At 40.9% G+C, this 25,793-nt stretch overlaps 1 protein-coding gene across 2 annotated transcripts in view; it reads left to right on the top strand.

Annotated features, from left to right (window-relative positions):
* Positions 1-972: 972 nt before the first annotated feature.
* The window catches only part of tbc1d8 (TBC1 domain family member 8), a 29,588-nt gene continuing 4,767 nt past the window's right edge, over positions 973-25,793 (top strand). For both annotated transcript variants that reach the window (XM_085764857.1, XM_085764856.1), the window contains exons 1-13: positions 973-1,353; positions 8,966-9,076; positions 9,243-9,361; positions 9,838-10,066; positions 10,224-10,464; positions 15,323-15,530; positions 17,554-17,745; positions 20,179-20,328; positions 20,534-20,684; positions 21,498-21,712; positions 22,709-22,826; positions 23,544-23,829; positions 24,634-24,781. In XM_085764857.1, the coding sequence (XP_085620983.1) occupies positions 1,227-1,353; positions 8,966-9,076; positions 9,243-9,361; positions 9,838-10,066; positions 10,224-10,464; positions 15,323-15,530; positions 17,554-17,745; positions 20,179-20,328; positions 20,534-20,684; positions 21,498-21,712; positions 22,709-22,826; positions 23,544-23,829; positions 24,634-24,781 (2,295 nt within the window). In that variant the 5' untranslated portion in view covers positions 973-1,226. The remainder of the gene's footprint in view (positions 1,354-8,965; positions 9,077-9,242; positions 9,362-9,837; positions 10,067-10,223; positions 10,465-15,322; positions 15,531-17,553; positions 17,746-20,178; positions 20,329-20,533; positions 20,685-21,497; positions 21,713-22,708; positions 22,827-23,543; positions 23,830-24,633; positions 24,782-25,793) is intronic.

Genomic DNA, 25,793 nt, shown 5'->3' with positions numbered 1-25,793 from the left:
CTCAGCCAAGGTATTGCAGGGTTCACCACTGGACTTGAAAACGGATGTAATGAACCATATTTGCTCCAAGCTTTTTTGGATTTTCTGTAATTCTTTGTACCTCTACCATTTTATTTTATTACCATTTCTAAGATTTCATGGTAATGAATAGGCTACTATCTTAGTGTTTTGAACTTTTATGAACAAATCAAGACACCACTAAACATGGCCAGTATAGTCAAGTCAATTGAGAAATAATAATGATTTGCAGAAGCCAAACCTTCATAATAAAAAGACATTTCCTTCTCATTGGGGGGGGGGGGGGTTCAAGGGATTTAAACTCATCAATAGATTTCGGGAACACTTTATAATAAGTACACACTATTAAGCATTAGTTAAGCATTAAATACTGAGTTCATCATTTATAACACATGAATACTCATTAGTATGTGGTTTATAAACACAGTTAAAAATGTTTTACTCATCACTGATAAACACTGACTGTATTTATGAACTAGCCTACATACTAATGAGTAGGCTATTCATGCGTTATAAATGACGAATTCAGTATTTATTAAGGCTTAACTAATGCTTAATAGTGTGTACTTATTATAAAGTGTTATTTCCTCTGCGTGTGGCTGTACCAGTATCTGGGGCTTTAGTTATAATTCTCAGTTGGCCTGTATGTTTTTTTTTTTTTACTGTTGGAGAAAACGAATGGGGGTTGGTTCATATTGTGATTATTGTCTTTACATTTGAAGAACCTAAAACCATTCAAATATACTTATTGTTATTATGTGAAATAGGATCGAAAAAAAACAAAACTATTCTTGTAAAATCACTCCAGTTTGGGAGCCTAGCTGTCTGTCTTTGGTGAGACCGGATTCCGCTACAGAGTGAGTCATCGCCTCACACAGACGATCTGGGTCTGGTGTCTATGGTACAGATACAGCTGCTGCAAATCGGGCGTGAGGGAGCAGCAGCAGCAGACGTGAGGCGAGGAAGTCCGAGCAGAGCAGAGCAGAGCAGAGCAGACCTGCAGCTGTCCGGGGGAGCGCAGGACCGTCATGGACCAGCCCGAAACCCCGCCGCTGTAAAGGACCGATATCGAGCCGCAGGACCGGCACACACACACAACTTTACACACACACACACACACACACGCGCGCAGTTGAGGACACGGAGACGGCGGAGCGGAGCGGACTGGGCTCGATCCCTCCCGGTCCCTCCCTTTGCCGGCGGACGAAATGTGGCTGAACCCGGAGGAAGTTCTGCTGAAAAACGCTCTGAAGCTGTGGCTGACCGAGAGGAGCAACGACTTCTTCCTCCTGCAGAGGAGGAGAGGACACGGGGAGTCCACCGGCAGGATCACAGGTAAACAACCACCAGTACAACACAAACAACACAACACAAGAAACACAGGAGAGGCCACACACACACACACACACACACACACACACACACACACACACACACACACACACACACACACACACACACACACATACACACTTACACACTCCAATACAGGTAAACAATGACTGTAGAGGCCAGTGAGGAAAAGAACTGAACAGGTGAAAAAATGGACGAGGCCTCACAGAGCCAGCAGGTAAACAAGGGGGGTGAGTTCAGGGGGTGTGTCCGAGGTGGCTGGGGGTCCTAACAGGAATTTAAGAGTTAACCAGATTAACAGAATATATCTTTATTTCAGACTCAGGGTCCATAGCAAGACAAACACAACAAGAATAATTTCAGATCTGTATAGTTTTACTGAAGAGGAAATAACTTGGATAATGGAAATTATCATCTACAAACAACAAACCAGGAGTGCTTGTTTAGATGTGCGACTGTATTAATCACATAAAAATAAATATAAAGCTTTAATGTGCAAAAAAAGAAGAAGAGTTAACTAGACTTTTTAAAACCAGACTTTAAGGAAATCCTGGATTTTTTATAATCAATAAGAAGCCCCTTCTCCAGATACATGGTCCTGTGCATCACTATAACCATCATTATAACTATGTGGCAGGTGTATACACTTGGCCTTTATCAGGCTCCAGCTCCAAACCACAAGGTTCAGTTCAGCTCAGCTCAAGACTTACCACCCCATCAGACGCACAACACTAGTTTCTATAATCGATAATATCTATAAACACCCCTCTGCTTCACAACAAACACTCTCACTTCCTCTTACAGTGTCGAACAACACGGGTCTCTGAACCGAGAGAGGCACCGCACCTGTGTGAGACGATGTGTGCATGTAGAGCAGGGACGGGTCAAAAGTCAAACCAGTCTCACTGTTACAGTCAGAAGAGCCAAGACTAAAAGAACAAAGCTACTGAGACTTTATGTTTATTTAATTTACTTTATTTTCCACTTTTTCTACTGTCAGGTGTCGACATGTCAGTAAATTAACGGTTTCAAAGTCCTGTTAAGTCGGTCGTCTTCCTACGTAAACCTGTGTCTTCTGTACATTTGGACTTGTTGTGACAGATTCATTCATATAAAGCCACACCCTGCTGTAAATGTTAACTAAACCAGACTTGTATTAGTATGAGACCAGTGTGGCTCTAATTCATTGATTTATGAAGCGGAACAGAATAAACATTGAGGTTTATCTAAGTCAGGCTTATATAGGCCACACGATCCTTTAGCTTTTCTCAGCTCCTCAACCTGTCAGGAAACAATATAATAACATCACTTTGTTCAGGAAAACAGCACAAGTTTCATAATGGAGCTTAAATGCCAAGGTAATTAACAGATTAGTGGATCGAACATTAATCCTGACAAGTGATTTGTCCTTTTTGAGGCTTGTCAAGCTAAAATGCTAACAAAGTAAATCTGTTCTTCTGAAATGTGGGAAATGATCACCTCCATATTATGCAGGCTAGTTACACTGATAGTTTATTAACTATTCAAATCTATTAAAATGAAAAAAAAAAAGTAAATTAATAAGGATATTTAGTTGTTTTGTAGTTGTTGTAGTTGTAGTTGCAGTAGTGCAGTGAAAAATCCCTAAACTTGTCAGTTCAGTCTCCTCTCTATAGACAATAAATGTGTGTGTGTGTGTGTGTGTGTGTGTGCGCGTGTGGGAACAGACCTCTCACTGTAATTTCCTGTGGGACAACTACAGGTTTTGGGATCAGTTGGGATGGTGATGGTGTGGAGGTGAAAATCCTCTTATAATGATTCAGACCATTCAAAACCTGCAGAACAAGTTCAATCCCTCCTTCATTATTATCATTTATTATCATCATTATTATAACAATAGAAATGTGTGTGTGTGTGTGTGTGTGTGCACATGCTGGTTGCTGCAGCTGTGGTGGGTCCGACAGCTTCCCGCCGCTGTGGCCTGTTTGCTGCTTCCTCTGTCTCGCTTCCTCTCTGTGTTTTGTATCAGGACAACAGGATTTGCTGTCACACTCGGAGCCGGGGCTCTCCAGTAGATTTATGTGACGAGTGACAGACGTTTCATATCATTAAAACCAGCTCGACTCACACACGGTCTCTTCCCTGTGATGAAACCAGCTCTTCTCATCATAATAATGAAGCAGCAGAGAGACGAGAAATAGAGCAGGGACTTCCTGGTTGAGCTTTTTTACCCCGTGTGTGTCTGTTTGTTCCCTCGGTTTCCATAGTGAGAGGGGGTCAAAGGTCAAGTCCTGTTGTCCCGGCGTTTAAAATGAACTAATTAAATGACCTTTACTTTGGCATTCCTGCTGCACGGGAGGAGCTGAGTCGTCTGTTTTACAACGGAGATCTCTCTTAAGTTTCCAGCTGTTTAAGATAAAAGCAGAAGCTGCTATCACACCCTGCAACTAAACATCTGCAGCAGATCACTCCCTTCATACCAGTCTTTGCTGCTTTTTTAAAAATTATTTCTAACCAAATATTTTCTCTCTATAGAGCTGAAACACTCACTTCCAGCCAGCAAACAGCCTTTAATGTTTGTGTATTCAACCTGTTCCTCTTGATTTAACGCTCTGCTCTGAAAGCAGGACGAGAGAAAGGGGCAGAGAGCTAATTCAGTTAGATGAGAGCAGACGATACAGTCGAAGCAGAGCAGAGCTGTGTTGTGCTGTGCTGTGGAGAGAAAGGCGATGATTCATATCGACTCCTCTTCTCTTCTCCTCTTCCTTCACTTCTGGAAAGTTCAGCAGTGTGTGAACCCCTCCTGGGCTTTGTGGTGACAGACGGATGGTTTTGTGTTGCCAGGCTGCCGGGTGCTCGGCTTCAGGCAGGTCGACTTCGACTCTTAAGATGTGGTTTACGTTTGGCTGAGAGCCAGAGGCGTCTGCTTAGGGGTGGGAGGAGAGATTATATTTACACTTCTCCACCTGAAAGGAGGCTTGTGACTGATATTTGACATTTTCGTGATATAAAATAAACAAAAAACACTTTCTAAAGCTGTTTCAACAGCATCCCGCTCTGATGAAATCCTCTCAGGGTCGGTAGCTGTGGTTCTGCTGCTTCACTGCAGGTTTTTTAGTCAGACAACCATGATGAGCTCAGCTGAGACCGCTCCCTCGTCCTCTGCTCTGAGATCTCATGTGTCTCTTTTTTTAGTTTTTGTGTGGTTTTTTGTCTGAACCACCTGTAACCACAAGACAAACAAACAACCGGCTGCCCCCATCTGTCCAGTCATAACTTTTGACATGCAGGCGGGTGATTAGCTGTGGTGCACTCAGCTGATCGGCCTGATAAAGCTTCCTCTGAAACGGGGTGAATAGCATCAAACCGTCTTGGAAATAAATCTCAAAGTTTGGTCCTGAACTATGACTCATGAGTGAATTAGTTGGAGCTCTGTCTAAAGTCTGTGAGTGTGTGTGGACCTGACTGTTGTAAAATACACTAAACACACTACAGTAACTTGTGCCTTCCTCAAAAGGTCACGCACAAGCTAGTAGTGAATCAGCCGCTGGCAGACGTCCAAAGGAGGTTTGTCATCGTTATGTATATCATGATCAGTGTTGTGGGTAACGCGTTACAAAGTAACGCGTTAGAGTACTTTAATTACTTTTTTCGAGTGTACAGGGTAAGAGCCAAGCTGATGTAAGACATTTTCCCTGCAGCTTAGTTATTTTTTAACAAATAACTGTAATCCGTTACTTTTCGCCGGATATAGGAAAAAAGGAAAATCCCGACTGCAGCCTGCTTTTTGTCAGACAGACTACTGTGCAACCTGCGGATGTGTCAGCCGAGGCGCAGCGCTGTGATGCGTCTGTGTCCTGCCAGAGACGTGCCTAGAAGGGCTTTGGTCCTGCCGACCTACGTTGCCTGTGTGTGTGCGTTTCAATTCGCCAGCGAAAAGGACAAGAACATAACGGTAAAAACACTCTGCGTTGGTGATAAAAAAAAAAAAAAAAATTTAAAGGGCCCATTTACATGAATCAGCTCCACGTACGGACCTGCTTCTCCAGCAGCAACAAGCAGCCCGGGCCGGCTCTCAGTGCTTGCTGTTTCAGGCAGGCTCCCTCTTGAAACGGCAGTAAGTTACAGCTTCAAGTCCAGCCCAACTCTACTCCATAGCTGCCGTAGCAGCAGTGTGATACCACATTTAACCGCATTTTTAAAAAACTTTTTTTACACACAAGTCCTGTTCACGTCTGTGAAAGTTCCTCTCCACACGTGCCACTCGTTCAAACTTCAGACAGATCGAGTAGTGAAGCCGTACCAGATTCACGGTAACTGAATTTTGATCAGTTCTGCGATCAAAAAAAAAAAAAAACACGCTATGTTGCATATTTCTGACTGTCTTTCCTGTTATTGTTATCCTGTAGAGTTAATTTGGTTGGATGACTATTCGTCAGGACTCAGTGCATTTAAAAGAGGCTGTGGTCCTCGTGCTACGTCACCACATGTCAGGCGCTGCATCCTTTTAATTTTTGGCTGCACACACTCAGCGTTACTTTTATTCATGCCGTAACGTAACTGATTCCCCTTTTCATTGGTAATAACTACTTTCAAAAGTAACTATACCCAACACTGATCATGATTAAAAACTACCAATCATTCATTATATCTTCATGCTTCAGTGTACAGGGTAAGAGCCAAGCTGATGTAAGACATTTTCCCTGCAGCAGTTATGTTAACATAATAACTGTCATGTAGTGGGGGACGTTATTATAGAAAAAAGGAAAGTCTGCACACCAACAGCAGCAATAATTTATTATCACCAAAACAAGAGTGTGTAATGTTTTGGGTCAGAAACGCTTCAGACTCTATTTTTTCATGTTATTATAGAGCCAGACACATTTTAAATGGATGAAAATGGTAAAAAAAAAAAAAAAAAAGTTAATGTCCAAAAAGTTATAACTAACTCATCATCTGATTGAATTCATCTGATATTATTGATGGACTGCAGCTGTGCTTAATGAAAATATTAAAAACATATGTGAGCATTTCACTGTATATTATATATATTTGTCATATTGTGTGAGTGTTTTCCTTTTATCTTAAAGGGATAGTTCACTCAAAATTGAAATTTCACTCATTATCTACTCACCCTCATGTCGACTAGCCTAAGGGTTGGGAGAAGTTTCAGAGTCCTCTGTGCCTTCTCTGAGTTACAGCGGGGCTCCGTGCAGCACTGCATGTCCATATGACGGTAGCGAACGGGGCTCACTTTTCTTCGTCCAAAAAGACACACCAAAAAACATCCAAATACCTCCATAGTGCTCGTCTGTAATGTCCCTCTTGTATTGAAGCCCCAACATGAGAAATTGTTCCGAAAAGAGCCCCGTTTGCTACCGTTATATGGACATGCAGTGTTGCGCCGAGCCCCCCTGTAACTCCGAGAAGGCACGGAGGACTCTGAAACTTCTCCCAGCCCTTAGTCGACATGAGGGTGAGTAGATAACAAGTGAAATTTTAATTTTGGGTGAACTATCCCTTGAAATAATTTGGGAGTTGAGACTGAGTCAGAAAAGTTAAAGAAGTTTATTATTTATTTTTACCCAGAGCAGCTTCATACACACTGAGCTCAGTCTTTATGTAAAGTTAAAGTTTTTAGAGCTTAAACATGATGTCCAAGAAGAAAACAAAAAGACAAGCAGCCAAAAAGCCTCCACACCCAGTCACATGCCACCACACTCAGACCACATGCATTCTTTGTGTCTCTTCACTCAGAACCAAACATGAGCACTAAACCAACACTGATGCTCAAACCGTGGGTCATGTTTAAACTAGATGTGTCATTGTCAGGATGCTTCAGTGTTTTTTTGTTTTGTTTTTTTGTTGCCTTCCTGAGACAATTTTATTTCTGTAATCTGAAGCATTTAAAAAAAAAAAATGCAGAATATTGTCAGCTTGTGTCAGAGCAGGAAATGCAGAATTTAAAGGACCACTATGCAGAGTTGTGATTGGAGAGGCGTGACGGACATTAGTCATGGCTCGCCAAGTGATGGAGTCACGTGATGCTTCAGTCTGTCAGAGAGAGAGAGAGAGCACAGATCTGTGTCTTCCTGCTCCGTCTCCATTTGCTACATTGAAAAAAATGCATTAATTGAAGAGACAGGAGTTTATTACCTGAGTGATGACAACACACTGAGGTCCTCCACTCGTTTAAACAGTGATAAGAACCAGTGTTTCCTCCCCTGCAGCTCTGCCTCTGTGTTAGTGCTCTGTATTGTTTGTTTAAGCCTTTGAGTAAATATGTATGTTATCAGAAATGCTTCCATCGCTGTGACACGTTGACATGGCTATCATATTAGCTCTATTTCAAAAGTGTACGAGGTGTCATATTATCTTCCTGAATAATCAATTAATCTGTAAAACGCAAAGAAAATCTTTGGTGTCTTGATCTGGTCAACCAACGATCCAAACCACACAGATATCTGGTTTAATCTGATTTTAAAAAACTGAAAAGATCTGTAATTTTGTTGAATATTTGAGCCTTGACAGCATTTACATGATTAAAAAGACATAAAATGTAACATAAATTGGTGTAATATATTCTGTCAACTCAGAATTTAAATCTAAAAATGATAGAGACATTACCATCTGAATATTAAACAACAGAAATGTGATTAATATTAATGTAACAGAAACAGACGAAGCCCCATGATAAACAGTACGTTTAACTTAAAGTCAGTCACATCTAAAATGAATCCTCATCCTAAACTCCAGTGCACAGAGGTTAATAAATCGATGCTGTTGCTTTAAAAAGTGTCAGTACATTTCAACAGCTCTGCTAAAACATGAGATGTCCCGTCCTCTCGTCCTCCCGTCCTCTCGTCCTCGCTGAGCTGCTGTCGAGCTGCTGCTGTACTTGTGTCGTCCATCTGTGAAGTATCACGTGAACTCTTGACCTCTCCGTCCTTTGTGAGGGACAGAAAGAGAGGCTGAAAAACAACACTCACATAGATATATAGTTATATCACTGTGGTTGTGTTAATTGAATATGTTTATATTTGAATTAGTTTATGGATCATAAACATAGTATAGTGTCATGTAATAAAACTTATACTGTTCCACATTATGTGTCTGCAGTAGCTCTGCTCTGTTTACACGGATGCACGTTGACATATCAATTATTATCATTTTCACTGTCACATTATTTTCTGTCAAAGCACTTTGATTTGATTTGATCTGATAAAATACTGAGAAAATTAATATTATTTTTAATATTTGAAGGGCTTTATCTCATTATCTCAACTTTTTGAAAGTATTATATAATGTGCGGTTAGTTATGCTAACTCAGTGGCTCTGCCCATAGACATTACACACAATACATATGTAACAACAATTCACTCCTAATGCATTGTGGAGGATTTTAGTGTGTTGCTGTGTAATATCTAGATACTGCTCTCATTGCATTGTTGCATCTTTTCTTTGTGCTGCAGAGTATAGACAGTACCACAAAGTTAGTGGACTTACATTAGTGTGACTTTGGATACGTGTAGTAATAATCTCTGTGTTGTTCATGTAATGTTTTAATTTACATGTAAATGTTCGGTATGATTCCTGTTTTCTGTCCGACCTGCAGGTCTCCTGGTGGGAGCTCTGGACACGGTGCTGGACTCGAACGCCCGGGTCACCCCCTTCCGCATCCTCCTCCAGGTCCCCGGCTCCCAGATCAGCTGGGTCATCGCCAGCGGTGAGTTGAACCATCAAGTTGTGTCCTCCTTCTTTCATCTCTTTTTATTTATTGTCATCTGCTTTGGGATTTTCCTGGGAAGTTTTCTGTGTTTCCCTCAGCTGATTCATTCACTAGCTGGTAAATCCCCCTCTCTGTTTTTTGTTTTTATCTCTTTGTCCTTCAGGGGCTGCCATAGAGGAGGTGAACAAGCACTGGGATTGGCTGGTCCACAACCTGCTTCACTCTCTGTCTGTGTTTGAGAACAAGGAGGATGTCGCCAGCTTTGTCAAAGGAAAAGTCAAGGTGTGATTATTATGAGATATATTTACAAAGAGAGTTTAGAGTAGATGATTTAGTGTTTGTTGGATCAGAGTGAAACATGTGGAGATTATATGACGACGAAAAGCTAAAATCTGAGCTCATCTGGAATAAGTGGCCCCTCGTCACAACAGGACACAGTTAATAATTACTAATATGATTGATTGTGTTTTGTTTTTGTTTGAGTTTAGTATCCCTTAAGGTCCTACTCGATATACACTCTTAATGCTTATTGTACACCTAAATGAGAAGGCGCTCGCCCTGTTTTGATATGAAGGAAAGACTGTGGGCAAATAGAACAAAAAGGACCTTTCCATCTGTGCCTTTTTTAAATGTTCTTTACTTTTCAGTCTTATTTCCCCATATGTAATATAAAACTAATGACTTCCTAAAAATAAAGTTTAAAAGAAAAAAGAAAAGCTAAAATCTGAAGTAATCAGTGCGACCTGCCTCCTCTGCAGGGCCTCATCGCGGAGGAGTCCCGGGGCCGACAGGCGGCGCAGGAGGACGACCCGGAGAAGTTCAGGGAGGCGCTGGTGAAGTTCGAGCTGCGCTTCGGCCTCCCGTCGTCGGAGAAGCTGGTGACGTACTACTCGTGCTGCTGCTGGAAGGGCCGGGTGCCTCGGCAGGGCCTCCTCTACCTCAGCATCAACCACATGGCCTTCTACTCCTTCCTGCTGGGGAAGGAAGGTCTGTACACCAAAGTGAGGGCTCTGATTTTCAAACCAACCGAGTCGCTCCTCACGATCCACAACTATCACGACAAACGCCACATATTTAAAACGAGATCCTCGCTCCTCTTAGTGTTACTCTTACGTTTTCTGCTGCTCTTCTCTTCCCTCCTCAGTGAAATTCGTCATTCCCTGGGCGGAGGTGACGCGGTTGGAGCGGGTCTCCACCGGCCTGATGACGGAGGCCATCCGGGTCAACACGCGGCAGCGGCAGAGGGAGTTCTCCATGTTCCTGAACCTGGCCGAGGCGTTCGGGGTCATAGGTCAGCTGGCTGACATCGCCCTCAGGCGGCTGCTGGACAGCGAAGGCCTGGAGCTGGACCGAGTCCTGCAGCAGCCGGCGCGCATCACCAAGAGGTCAGTAGCAATAGGTTTGACTTTGTTTTTTAATTCATTTAGGTTCAAGTTTCAGGTGAGTTCTTTTTTTGTCATTCAAGTTTTTATTTGTTTTAACTAGTGATGTCACGATTACAGATGTTCTTGTTACGATTATTGTCAGAGAAATAATCACGGTATTACGATTATCATGATTATTATGCATCAATACAATTCAAAACACTATGAATGTGTAAAATCAAATATAGTCAAAATATAATTACATCTAATCTCTTAATATAGGACCAGTTATTTATCTGTCGGGGGAAGTGTTTGAAATATTTAAGTCATTAATTGTCATCTATACCAAATGTTTAAAGCAGAAGTAAGCGATCCGGTCGTTTTGGCTAACTTCTTGTCAGCTGATGGAGTTAGCAGTCCCCGCCCTCGTCCCTACGTCACCACATTCACACGCATCCCTTGGCTGCACACACAGAGAGGACCGCCCCTTTATGCCATTCTCTCTCCTCATTGGATAAAGGTTGTAGGATACAAGGAAACAGAGCAGAGCAGAGTGACTGACAGACCCGTTTTTCGGACCAAACACTCTATATAAGTGATTGCTGTCGCAAGATACTATTTAAGACTTATATCAACACAAACATTCCGCTTACTTCTGCTTTAAGTTTATTTTAATCATTTTTTACAATACAAATGACAGTGCATTTACCTTTTACTTTGGTGCACATCTGCCGATTATGGTTCCAACATAATCTTTTTCAGAAAGTGACGGTATTTAGGAATCTTTACGATCAATCAATTGTGGCGTTTAATACCTTGATTAATTGTGAAAACAAGTAATTGTGACATCCCTAGTTTTAACATATCTTTACAAACATTTCAAATGTCACAGATATGGCATAAACAAATTAATATTCTGTTTAAGAAAGCAAAAAGGAGAAACAGATAGATAGGACGAAGGAAAAAACCCCAGAAAAGATAAAAATAAAATCTTACATTGATAAAAATAAAACACTCATTTTACACCTTTAGGCAGCCCCCACTCCTGGCTCCCCTCATACTTCATAAACATTCAAAGCATACATAAATACTGTTACATGATGCAACATACCTATCCTTCCCACCATGCCTTGCACCCCTCTATGGCGTTACACCCCGTATGTAGTCCACAAAGACTTCCCATACCTTCAGGTGAGTTCTTAAACGCCACAGTGATTTTTTTTCTGGGTGAGAGAGTGGAAAAAAAAGTTGAGCTGTCTTATCTCGGCACAGCTGGTCGTTCACAGCGTGAAGTGGGTGTTGGTTTCGGAAAGTTACAGAAGTGGTCTGATAGAGCTCACATTAATCTGTGAGTGTTTGCATTCATTCATGTGTGGGTGTTCAAGGTTTTTTCAATCATCCTAACCTAAAATGATCAGACACTATGGTGTGTAGCATCTACTTATAACCCTAGAGCATCTCTCTTTCTAATATAAAGATGAAAAAAGACGAATCGTGACTCTTGTATCTGGGTGTTTTTCAAACATTTTCTTTTTTGTTTTGAGGTTTCGAGACGTTTTTGTTTTTTTTATCGTCCTCATCATCCGACTCAGATAAGACCTGCTCACACACGTTTGATCCCAATGTGCTGTGTGTTGGTCTTTTTTTTATTTATTTTCATTCAGATCAGATGTTTTCACTTGTATTGTGTAAAAACGTCCGTCTTGGAGCGAACCCGACTTCCCTTGGCTGCTCGGACTGTATTGTACTGTTTGGCTCTTTTACACACAGCTTCCCTCCTCAGATGCCACTGTGAAACACAGGGTGGATTATTTCTGTCCATGTAGAAACCTCAAAACCAAAACAGGAAGTTCAGTTAAAACTAAACCTGCGGATAAGAAGATGACTTGAAGACTACTTTCTTTATTTTTGTCTTTCTTCTGTAAATTGTAAATATGTTCAGGTATTTATAGTAGACGGAGCTGAGCATCAGTCAAGTGATGAAAATTGAAAGAAGGAAGAAAAACTAACAGAAGGAGCGTTTCAGAAACCACGGAGAGTCCAGACTGTGGAGGAAACATAACTAGGAAGTCGACTGCAACCGGACTGTTGAAACTTTAATGACACATGTAACAAACAAACAAACAAAGAAACAAACAAATAAAACAGAGAGAGAAATATAATGAGATAAAGAAATACTACGTTGACTATGACTAAACTCCACATCTCTTCACTTTCCAGCTTCGTGCCCATATAGGAGTTTATTAATGCAGAGTCATTTAAAACTGTGGTTATAAATTACATACCAATCAGTATCAATGTAAGACAACTGCATTATAAAGGACTGATTAAGTGTTTGATAATGCTTTACTAATGCTTCATAGTGTTTATGTTTATTTTGTATAAGTAATGAACAAAATACATATTTTAAAAGTGCCAAAAATGAATATATAGGACTATTATTATTATTATTTAAGACTGCTACTACTACAACTACTACTAATGATAATAATAATGATAACAGACAATTAAAAAGCACAAAGCTTAGAAGTTGTTAAACACTTGAAAACCTGTTTAACGTATTCAAAAAGGAGGATCAGAGTTAAAAAGAAAGAAAAGAAAAGTATAGTAAAGTTTACCATCATTATCATCACTGTAGCATATACACACAGTATATATTTATATATTTGTATATATTTATACACAGTATATATGGGATCTTGTTGGTGTTGGTTTTCTGAGGGGAAACTGATTTAGGTCATTTGTGAGATCTGGGTCACAGAGAAGAGAAAAACAAAAATAGCTCTGTTTCAAACTGAACTCATCTCCTCAGGGTTCAAACCAGACTTGGCGTCTTGTCAATGAGGAACAGTTCGCTGCCTAGAGACAAACACCGCACCCACCACGCTCGCTCCAAATCCGCCCCCGTGTCCATCCGTATGTGCACAATGTGCCTGTGTGTTTGCACTTTAAAGCTTTCAGACGACAATAACACTGAAGACCGCACTCCTTCAAAGAGTATTACCTCATCCTTTTTCTCTGTGGGACAGGAGCATGAACCCCAAAAATAGATTTGTTGTTTTGCACCAGAAGAACATCCTCGCTGCTCGTCACTCGCAGCTCTGTGTTGTCCACACGTCAGATGGAGGATCTGAAAAGTCAGAAACGTGTTGACTAAAACATACATAAAGAAATCACAGGATATTTGACACATGATAAATGTAGGTTTGCATCATTGAAACAGACTTAAATTTTTATTTGCAATCTAAAACCAAACCAACTCTGTCCCCTCCTGACAAAAGTCACATGAGTTTTGTCCAGTGAACCGGTCTGGGCTGGTCCAGGGAGGAGGTCTGGAGCCAATCTTGAGCCAGAGCCAAGCAGCACTATATGTATCTGTTACTTCTCAGCTTCGTTCTGTGGTAAATTACTATGAACATGTTTTATTTTCTCTTTGCCAATATTTGTTGTGAAGTTGCTGCACCTTTCAAAGTGAGTTTTGTTTCACATGCAACATTTCTGAGGTGACAAGCAAAGCAGAACAGACTGAAGTAACACTTTGGTGCCATCACTGTTTCCTGCCGCAGCTAGAAGTGTTTGGTTTTGTTGGTTTAAAGGTCCCATATTGTGTAAAAGGGGAGATTCTCCTGTCTGTTTTGATTACAGATCAGCTCTAGGCTCTGTATTGTATTAATATTGTGAAAGTATTAAAGCAGAGAGATGCACACAGCCAGTTTTCACAAACTGAGCCTGAAAATGAGCCATCAGGACTTCTGTAACAAAGCAGCCACCACTCTCAGCCCCAACTGGATCAATCATTTTACCTGTTAGGATTTGATTTCTCTTGAGCTTTGTTTACCTGAAATCGGGTGTGTTTTTATAAAAAAAATCACTCAGAGAGAGCCTCAGAACCTCCTTTCTTCTGATTGGATGAGCTCCAGAAAGAAGCGAGAGGAGATGTTTAACTTCACTGAGATGGTTTTTGGATCTTGAAATGGATCACTTATCTTACTTATCTTATGAACACTTCAAAATAAAACAAAGGAAAAGGGAACTTTTAATCAGAAATTTAATCTTCATTGAATCCTTTTCTGCTCTTTTTCTAACAATACAATCATTTGTCAGTCCTTTGATGTATCCAGATGTGTTTGGACCTTGGACTTAAAGCAGAAGTAAGCGATCCGGTCGTTTTGGCTAATGGTGCGTTCCAGGCAGGCTTTTGAAACCGTAAATTACAGCTTCAAGTCACGACTTACGACTTTGTAGCGTTCCAGGCAACACACTCGTGTTTCTCCGACCTGTTTTACCTGTGAAAGTCACTATAACGGCCACTCGTAACTTCTGACCCGTGAACTCGTACCAGATCGAACTGGTACGACTTCACAGGTCGAAAAAACACGAGTTACGAGTTTCCTTGAACGCACCATAACTTCCTGTCAGCCGATGGAGTTAGCAGCCCCCGCCCTCGTCATGGATCTATTGGTCCTCGTCCCTACGTCACCACATTCACGGCATCCCTTGGCTGCACACACAGAGAGGACTGCCCCTTTATGCCGTTCTCTCTCCTCATTGGATAAAAATTGTAGGATACGAGAAAAGTTTTCTCCTCAGCTTACAGCAGAGCAGAGTGACTGAGAGACCCGTGTTTCAGACCAAACACTCTATGTAAGTGATTGCTGTCGGAAGATAGAACTATTTAAGACTTATATTAACACAAACATATCGCTTACTTCTGCTTTAACCTGTGTGTAGATCTGAGTGAAAGGGAACCAGAGGGTAGACATTTTCTTCTTTCCTCTTTCTGTCTGACTGTATCTAAAGTCTCGTCCTCCTCCTCCTTCTCCTCCTCCTCCTCCTCCTCCTCGTCCTCGTCCTCTCCTCCTCCTCCTCTCTCCCCCAGGATCCTAGAGGAGCAGGCGTTGAGGGAGTACGTCCTGGCTCTGTTTCGTCTCCCTCGCGGCGAGAGACTCCACGAGGTGGCGTCGTGCTCGGTGTGGACGCCTCACGCCCGCTGCCACACGGCGGGGACTCTCTACACCACCGACAGCTACCTGTGTTTCTCCAGCCGAGAGGAAGGCAGCTGCACCCTCCTCATCCCCCTCTCAGAGGTACAGCACCTGCGTCAGTGCAAACGTCAAAAAAGGAATCTGGGAAAACTTAAAGCTCCGCACGTTTCCACTAAATGATCCATAAAACAATGTGAACATTGTTACCTGTGTGCAGTTTCAGTCCAGGGGGAAATGACGGCTAGTGAGCCAAACCTGCACTTTGTTACTAAATGAAATGCTCCACTAATATATATAATATAAAGTCCTTAGTTCTTCATATAGAAAAGCTGAAGGTGCAGTAAAAATTTACTCCGCTTTTCCCTCCTATAAATTTCCATCACAGGAAAGTTCAGTTGTAACATTTCACGGTCAAGTTTAACTTTTCATGATGCCAGTAAATTACTATAAAATCCTGCAGGAAGTGAAGCAACAAAAGTCCAGGAGCACTGGTTTATTGTGTAATGAGTGGAAATCACCTGAGTGGCAGGTGAATACACAATAAAACGGTTTAAGAAGGTTTTTTACAAACCTCAGCAGGTGTCATGGTCAGTCGTACTGCAGCATTGTACTACTACTTTTATTGAAACAGTCTGTACTTTCATTTTCTGATATTTTTTGAAGGGATTAAAGGAAGAATTTCTGAATGGCAGTTGTATATTTATATAAATAATATTATTATAATATATAATAATATTATTAGTAACACACCCTTAATGCTCAGCTAATTGGTTACTTTTCATCATTAACCCATGTCAACACAACGACTTAACGCTCAACATAGCAACAGGTAAACAGTGAGATAATCAGATGAAAACTTCAGTTCTCCATCTGTTTGTGAATTGAACAAACTTCTCCTGATCTGCTGCGATCAAACCACTGAGTTGACAGTTACAACCGGCTCTGTACGTCTGTACTTTTTAGATGAGAGTGTTTAACAGTGTGTGTGTTTATTCTGCAAGCTGCAGGTTAAACAGTAACACATCGGGCTGGTATCTTGTGGTTGATAAAGTTCACACATTCACACATTACAGTGCAGACGGCGGCTGTTGTTTGTTGCAGCCATGAGATAAAAGACAGTTTATATGTTTGTTTCTTTAAAGGGCCAATCCACTTTTAAATAGTGAACTTAATTAACCTGTCAGGATTTAAAATTCTATATTTTACACATTTATTTGTCATTTTCTGACATATTTGAATGTCACGATAACAATAGTACACTGTATTCACTAAAACATGTAAAATTGTACCTTTGTACCTACTGTTATTGTGGAGCTATTTTAGTTTAGCGCTCCCAGTGAAAAGCAGAGATTATGCAGCCAGCTGCTCAGTGTGCTGGTGAACAATGTACAGAGTCATTCATACTTTCTTCCCTCCAACTGCTGCGGTTTAATCCTCCATTTCCTCTTGTTTTCTGTTCAAGCATTGTCTTTTGGAAAAAAAGTATAATCACTTCCTCCCACCTAATCTGTGGCTGTGAATAAGTAATAATTCCCCCTCCTGCTCCTCCACGGTCTCTTCAGCCTCTATTGTCTCTTGTATTCCTGCACATTTCCTGTGGAGCCTCGGCTCTGTGAGCGGTGTAGTGATGTCACAGTCGATTTCCTCATTTAGTCTGTTGTTTAAAGTCTGCGTTGGCTTTAGTTTTACAACTGTCCGATCAGTTAATTGATGCTACAGCAGCAGAGGATCTATAAATTAATCTACATGTGCTTCTTTCACTTCTAGAGTCAAGTCAATATTTTAAGACGGCACCATATTATTGACTATTATATATGATAGGTATTCAATTTTCAGTTTTTTGATCATATTTGAGCGAGATGTAAATCAAATGAGAAAAAAAGGTACATTTCAAGTATGTCAAGCATTACTTTATTATTGAAGATCAAGGCTGTGATATTGATTAGGTCATATTTAAACACAAAGTCTGTATAATGAAAAAAAGAAAAAGTATTTTCTTTAAAACATGCTTTACATTTTCCCGCCAGATTAATTTTTTACCCCCTCCTTGCCTTAAGCACAAACAGTGGGACTCGACCTACTTTCTTATCCATATCATGTAGATAACTGTGTGTTTCCTCCTCAGGTGTTATCCATAGAGAAAGCGGAGAGCACCAGCCCGCTCCCCAACCCCGTCATCGTGAGCATCCGGACTAAAAAGGCTTTCCAGCTGATCGAGCTGCAGGACAGACACGAGCTGGTGGAGAGCCTCAACTCCAGACTCAAAAACCTGCAGTGGAAACAGTCCATGTTCCGCAGCAAGAGGGAGAGGAGCGTGGTGCGTTTTCATCTCACTGATTCATGAAAAAAAAAGTTTCTGAGGGAGAAAGAAAGTAAAAACTGAACTAGAATCTATTCTATTGGTCGTATATGTGTGAGTCAATGGGTTCTTGATCATTGTTTCAGTACTTGTATATAAATAGAAACTGAACAGGTTGGATAAAGAATGGTGCAAAAATAATTAACTAAGACTGGAGGACGATTCAGACAAAAGTAAACAATGTGCAAAGAAGAAGTGAAAATATTTCAGTCGTGCAGGCAGAGGATGTATACATATGTACATATACACATAATAATATGTGTTGTTATTTACTGTCTGCAGGTTTCATAGTGACATTCATCACAGTGTGCAGGATTTATATTGACCGTGACTGAGGATGATGATTGAATACAAGCAGGGCCGGCCTAAACCTCCACGAGGCACGAAGCAATTTTTTTTTATTTTGGGGCCCTCTGTTACTGCCAATAATACTGACTACTACTCATTATGAATTATCTGGCATGTTTTTACCCATCTATGGTTTTTAATCATGAAATGGCACCAATTCAGCTAAAAGTGCAGCCTGGGTTGATTTACGCTACTCACTGATTGTCAACTAGGCCAACAATTAAAAGTAACAAAGTAAACCAATTGACAATGCATTTATTGTGAACACATCAAACAAATCATCATTTGATTTGAAGTTTTGGTTTTAAATGAACTGCAACAACGATTTGAAGCGCAACAACAACAATTTAAAAATTTTTGTAATTGCGCAGAATTTCTCTATGGTTCGAAAGAAGTTATGCGATACAGTTTAAAAGAGTTAATTGCCCTAAAGACTTGACTGTACATATTGAAGTGAATGTTTTGGTGTCAGTGGGTTATTGTCTTTGGTTAAGTGTTCATCAGAGTGACGGGCGGCTCATGGAAAGAAAGTGATTGAGCAGAGAGCAGAGAAAAGAAGATGATATAACAGCAGGATGGAGAGTGTAAAGCTGAGCAGTGGGAAGCTGCTACTGGCTGAGAGTTAAAGACATTTTATGATTTAAAAAAATTCTCCTCTTCCACTGTTTGGTGAGATGATGTTCAGCCTCGTGTTGTGGTGAAACTTTGATGTTCACAGTGTGAATGTGACAATTCAAGGAGCTAAAACATGAATGAGTCGCAGAAGGTGTCAATCGCCTCCAGCTCTGTGGCTTTTTCTTTTCCTGCCACAGATTCAGGTGTTTCCTCGTTATCACGTCTGATCTAACGTCTGTTATCAGATGTGTCGTCTCGGTGGTGTTAGGAGAAAAAAGACATTGAAGAAATGAAAACTCAGGATTTAAAGTCTCTCAGAAAACTTTAAATGAGCAGATGTGGAGCAGGTGAATCCTCTGTAGTCTCAGTGGAAGTGCTGTTTTTAGTTCCAGCAGCTGATGAAGACAGTTCAACTTCTCAGTTTTAACATGTAGAGAGATTTCTGCATCACACTTGTTTATTTCAAAATGTTTTTGGTAACACTTTATAATAAGTACATATTATTAAGCATTAGTTAAGCATTAATAAATACTGAATTCTTCATTTAAAATGCATGAATACTTATTAGTATGTAGTTTGTTAACACAGTTGGTGCTTTTCAATGATGAGTAAAACATTTTTAACTGTTTATAAACTACATACTAATGAGTATTCATGTGTTATAAATGATGAATTCAGTATTTAATGTTTAACTGATGCTTAATAGTGTGTACTTACTTATTGGTGTAAACTATTACATCAATATTTTCTGGCCGTTTCTAATCCGAATCCGCACCTTGCAGAGTTTGCACTGCACCTCAGTTTCATTAGTTTTTTATTTGACAGAGTTTCACACAGAACTTTCTGGTGGAGTCTTTCCATGTTTCTGTTTCTGCGTCAGTGAAAAGGAGACATTTACATGTTTTCATACAAGATGATTGTCTCATAAACTATTTGATTTTTTTAAATTTTATTTTATTGAAGGACTATTCATTGCCCATCCCTAGTAAAAAATCTTTTGAATGGAGAGGAGTGGTGACATTCATGTAACCGATTGCTTTCTTTTCACATGATTAGTATCTAATGAAGTTGGAAAAAAGTATCGAATGAAGTACTCAATTGGTATCGGTATCGTGTTAAGGGTACTGGTATCGGTACTGGTATCGAACATTTTTAAACGATACCCAGCCCTACTTATTATAAAGTGTTACCTTGTTCTTTTATTGAGTTTTCAAAAAACTGTAGTGTAACTGTAGTGAGAAAAACCAAACAATTGAAACTGACAAAGAGCTAATAGACACAATTGCATAAATAAATGCAGTACATGGATACAATCTCCTGTGTGAGTCAGATATATTATTCATACATACTTCATAGACACTAGTTTTTTGCTTCAATTTGTTACATGCATGACACTTATTGTTATGTTTTGTTTTGTTTTTTCCTCAGAGCTCGCCGACTCCCTACTACACCTTCTACTACGACACTGGGTTTTCTGACGAAGAGGAGATAGAGGAGCAGGTTCTACGTAACACGGTCAACAGCGAGGCCCTGATGACGGCCTTCCACCACAACCAGCCGGGGACCAACGGCAACAAGGTGAGACAGAGACAGAGAGAGACGAGGAGGAGGAGTCCAGCTTCTGGTAAACTCAGATCAGATTCACACACAAGCAGTTCACAGGCCTCAGTGTGTGTGTGTGTGTGTGTGTGTGTGTGTGTGTGTGTGTGTGTGTGTGTGTGTGTGTGTGTGTGTGTGTGTGTGTGTGTGTGTGTGTGTGTGTGTGTGTGTGTGTTGGCGTCAGAGCTTGGAGCAGGCCAAGGAGCGGCTGTGGGAGGATCACTTCTCAGAGTTCGGCCGCGGCGTCCACATGTTTCGCACAGAGAAGATCCAGAGACTTGTTGCCATGGGGATACCAGAGTCGCTGCGAGGGGAGCTGTGGATGACACTTTCTGGTAAAGGAGAGAGAGAGAGGGGAGAGGGGGTGGGGGGGGCATGTGTATGAGACCCTGTGGGGGTGTGTGAACACAGCTGGGGCATCGCTTCCTCTTCTTACATCTGTAGCACCTACAGATATGGAGAGCCAAACTCTGACAGCTTTTATTTTGGTTTTCTGTCACTTCCTCTGCTCGGTCTCACTTCCCTGCCGTCACTCAGAAACTGAAAGTGATGAACTGACGTTTGGAGGAACTGAAACAGAACCTGGGATTAAAAAAAAAAAAAAGGATTCAGGACCGAGACAAAGAAAGAAATGATTGATGTTTTACACAATATCTGCATTTTCATCATTCTGGATAATCTGTTTATTTGGTGCCTGGGGAGAGTTATCTATGCAGCTAATTTAAAGGGATAGTTCAACATTTGCCATAATCCCTATAGTCATAGCAGTAGGTGCGTTACCTTTAATTGTTGGTGCAAGCTGTTTTTAGAACGGCAGAGCAGAGCCGTGAGCTGCTCAGAGCTACGCTACGGAGGCTCATGGGATTTCTTGGTTTCCCTCATCAAACTCATAAAATACACAATCCAACAACTCCACAACGCTCTGGTGGACAAGTTGTGACCTGCACATTCACCACGCTATGAGATAATGTAATGTTGCGTAGCTCTGAGCAGCTCACGGCTCTGCTCCGCCGTTCTAAAAACAGCTTGCACCGACAAGTAAAGATAACAAACCTACTGCTATGACTATAGGGATTATGGCATTGGGCCAATTTGCCAAAATGTTGAACTATCCCTTTAACAGTATCTCCACCTGGCTGTGTGTGCAGATGCCACCTCGGCGCTGGAGTCCCATCAGGGCTACTACGCCGGCCTGGTGCAGAAGTCGATGGGCCACAGCAACCTGGCCACAGAGGAGATCGAGCGGGACCTTCACCGCTCCCTCCCGGACCACCCCGCTTTCCAAAACCCCACCGGCATCGCCGCGCTCAGACGCGTCCTCACCGCCTACGCACACCGCAACCCCAAGATCGGATACTGTCAGGTGAGAACCTCTTTCACATATGTTCATTGGGAAACAATCAAGTAGCAGAGAAATGAACAATCGGCAGTTGTTTCTTTTTTTTGTTTTTTATAGAAAGTAAGAAAAATAAGAACAATTCCATCCACTAACACCATCAATAACAACAATGACAAATGACAAAAACGAATAGCAAACTTTTAACATTTTGTCTGTTGTCAATAAAGATGTCAAATCAAATCAAAAACAAACAGAAACCAGCAACAACAAAGCAAACGACCTGTCAGGTGAGAACATGAACATGATCCGAAGAGAGTGGTGACATCAGAGCAGAGATTATACTGATAATACAGAATAAACATCTGCAATATTCACTTTAATGAAGCAGCATTAGTCAGACACACAAGGGCAGAGAGGTGGAAAGAAAAAAAAAAGGTTATTTCCTGCATTTATGTATGTCAGTCTAGCAGCTATCAAATCATTCTGAAGCTTATTATCATCTTTTCAAAGCAATAGAAACCAGCCAAACGATAAAGGCTACATATTGTACTCATTTGTTAAAATGTTCACATTATAGGTAACACAAATAACACAAGTGGAAACACAAGAAGCAGCAGAAAAAGAAGAAGTGGTATCTCTGAAAGTGGAGGTTGTGGTCTCTGAGCAGCACTAACCTTGATCAGGTTATAAGTAGTAGTAGCAGTATTAATATTACTGAGATATTTCAGTGCTCATGGTAACGACTAACTGCCGCCTGAGGATGTAAAGCTGCTGTCATGGAATAAAAACTAAAAATATTGACTCAAACTGAGACAAATGTGTGATGTTTGCAATAAAAGTAAGTAAAATTTAGGATTTTTAGAAATACAAATTTAAAATACACTATTAATGCACTCACACTTAAAATTCATGTATTATCTCTCAAAATAGGGAAACATAATTATTATCTTTTCCAATTTAATTTACCAATCCAATTTAAACTGAGCGCATATGTCAAATCTTCTCTGTCTCTCTGTCCAGTCCATGAACATCCTGGCGTCGGTGCTGCTGCTTTACGCCAAAGAGGAGGAAGCGTTCTGGCTGCTGGTGGCTGTGTGTGAGAGGATGCTGCCCGACTACTTCAACCGCAGAGTCATAGGTGAGAGGTCAGGGGTCAGAGGCTTTTAATTAAAGCTTTTTTATTCACTCACCGTTACGGCAGCTGTCCCATCTTTTAAAAAGCACATGTAACCACAAACTGTTCTGTATATTCTGTGGTTGTTTTGTCTGAGCGGTTTATTGTTGGCTTCTAAAATAAGAGCCTATTTCCTGTGTTTGTGAAGCTGTATATTTATGACATGTGCGAGCGCATTAGAAACAATTTCCTCTTCCTGTTAATGCCCAGATGTTTGTGGCCATGTTCATCTTTGATTCAGCAATGACTGTGTTTTTCATGCACATGGAACATAGATTTGATATTTAATAAACACAGGTGGAGGTTTTTTCTTTTTTTAATGATCGATCTACACACTACACACAAATTTAGCCTGTTACCAACTGTTTGAATGTGTGTTTATCAAACTAAAATGATAAAATCACATAATGGTAATTGATGAGTAAGGTTTAAAATTAAGTAACACTACATCCTCTCATTGTGTGTCTCTTGCTGCCATCTAGTGGTCAAAGGAAAGAAAAACAGCAAGTTTAAAATTGCTGGTTTTTTGATCAGATAATCTGATTTTAATTATAATAATAGAGTTAATTTTAGACTGTATTGTATTTAGACTACATCCACACATGACCCCTGTTGGATATTTAACATGTCAGAGGTTTCTTCAGTGTAGAATCAGCCCTGACTCCTTGTCTCCTCCTGCAGGAGCTCAGGTGGACCAGTCGGTGTTTGAGGAGCTGATCCGGGAGCGTTTGCCCGAGCTGGCCGAGCACGTCCCCGACCTCTCCTCCCTGTCCTCCGTCTCCCTGTCTTGGTTCCTCACCCTCTTCCTCAGCGTGCTGCCCTTCCACAGCGCCGTCTGCGTGGTCGACTGCTTCTTCTTCCACGGCATCAAGGCCATCTTCCAGCTGGGTCTGGCCGTGCTGGAGGCCAACGCTGCTCAGCTCTCTGCCAGCGTCGACGACGGACAGGCCATCATGATCCTCACCGGGTACGACTGCAAACTGGGAGCACAGTTTGAGTTTATATATTTGGCCGATTAAAAACAACCGACAATATACATTGATTGGTCAGTGAAACATGGACCAAAAGGTGTAGGTTGAAGCTAAAGCTTATTCGTGCCTCCCATTTGTACATAAAGGTTTTCTTATACATGATTGAAGATTAAGAACCAAGAAAATAAAACAAAACAAAACAAAAAATAAAACAAAGCCAAAACAAAACAGGACTGGACAGGTTTAATATTATGACTTCATGCAAAACAAAACAAAAGACCAAGTAGCAGCCGCAACAGACAAGCTCAAATTCTAGATTCTGCAAATTTTACTCCCGATAGGTGATTATAATGTCTTGTTTATACATTTTTTAAAATGTATTGATTGAGTTACAGTTTTTAAATTTATAGTGAAGGTTGTTCCAAAGGGTTACCCCTTTTATGGCCAGTGGCCCCTAAATTCAAAATGGAGGAGCGCAGACAGAAAATTTAGGGGCACAAATCGACTTACAAAGCAAATATTTACATTTCCTTTTCATTCATGACCATCATACACCTTGGCCTGCCACCTGTGATGACAGAGTCCAGATTCTTTGAGTGCTAAAAAACAAAACAAAACAAAAACCCAGCAAATATACTGGTTGCACATGTGCAAGTAGATGAAAACATTTACTTGCACTGTCTCAAACTTTAGGGGCAAAATGTCTGTGTTGTTGTTGTAGGACCTCAAGACAAATCTAATTTTCACATCTATGAATGAAGTGTGTTTATGTTCTGTAAACGTTGTGTCCGTTTTTGCAGTTTTCTGGACCAGGTTGGGAGTAAAGAGTCGTCCTGTCCTCCGTCCTCCCCTCCCCCTGCAGAGGAGAGCAGCAGCAGCAGCAGCGACACTGAAGTTCCCTCTGTGAGACACACCAACATCACCAACCTCATCAACGAGTCGTACGAGGTGAGACAGAGATATCAGGGCATTTGAAGATGTTGTTGGTCTTTAATTCACTGTTTTATGAATTTATTTGAATAGTTTCATAGCTTTTTTTTTTTTTTAATCTGATCTCTTAAAGGGATAGTTCACCCTAGAATGATATTTCGCTCATTATCTACTCACCCTCATGTGGACTAAGGGCTGGAAGAAGTTTGAGAGTCCTCCGTCCCTTCTCTGAGTTACAGGGGGTCTCAGCGTAGCAGTGCATTTCAATGCAACGGTTGTAAAGGGACACCAGAGCTCTTCGTAAAAAAACACACACAAAAAAACATCCAAATACCTCCATGCTGCTCGTATGTAATGTCCGTCTTGTGCTGAAGCCCCAAATTGCGTAATTGTCCCGAAAAAAATTAAATAAGTCTATATTTTAAGCTTGTTTGTAGCGGAAGCTTCTCAAAGCTCCTCTTCCTGGTCCGTCCAAATCTCGCGTGATTCGCAGTAACCGCACTGACGCCGGCGCAAATCACGCGAGATTTGGACGGACCAGGAAGAGGAGCTTTGAGAAGCTTCCGCTACAAACAAGCTTAAAATATAGACTTATTTAATTTTTTTCGGGACAATTACGCAATTTGGGGCTTCAGCACAAGACGGACATTACATACGAGCAGCATGGAGGTATTTGGATGTTTTTTTGTGTGTGTTTTTTTACGAAGAGCTCTGGTGTCCCTTTACAACCGTTATATGGACATGCACTGCTACGCCAAGACCCCCTGTAACTCAGAGAAGGGACGGTGGACTCTGACACTTCTTCCAGCCCTTAGTCCACATGAGGGTGAGTAGATAATGAGCGAAATATCATTCTAGGGTGAACTATCCCTTTAAATTCAATAATATCATTCAATGAGTCAGATGCTCATTAATATGGTAGAAAATGGCATGTAAATATTGACTATGTATATATTGTAAATTATTGGGTTATATTATTATTTCTATTCTATTATATTTGTATACCGGTATATGAAATGAAGAACTGTTA

Source organism: Trachurus japonicus, chromosome 21 (genome assembly GCF_045865225.1).
Source record: "Trachurus japonicus isolate A0001 chromosome 21, Traja_1.0".
Taxonomy (NCBI): domain Eukaryota; kingdom Metazoa; phylum Chordata; class Actinopteri; order Carangiformes; family Carangidae; genus Trachurus; species Trachurus japonicus.
Note: the sequence above shows the minus strand (reverse complement) of the source record. Positions and strands in the feature narration are given on the sequence as shown.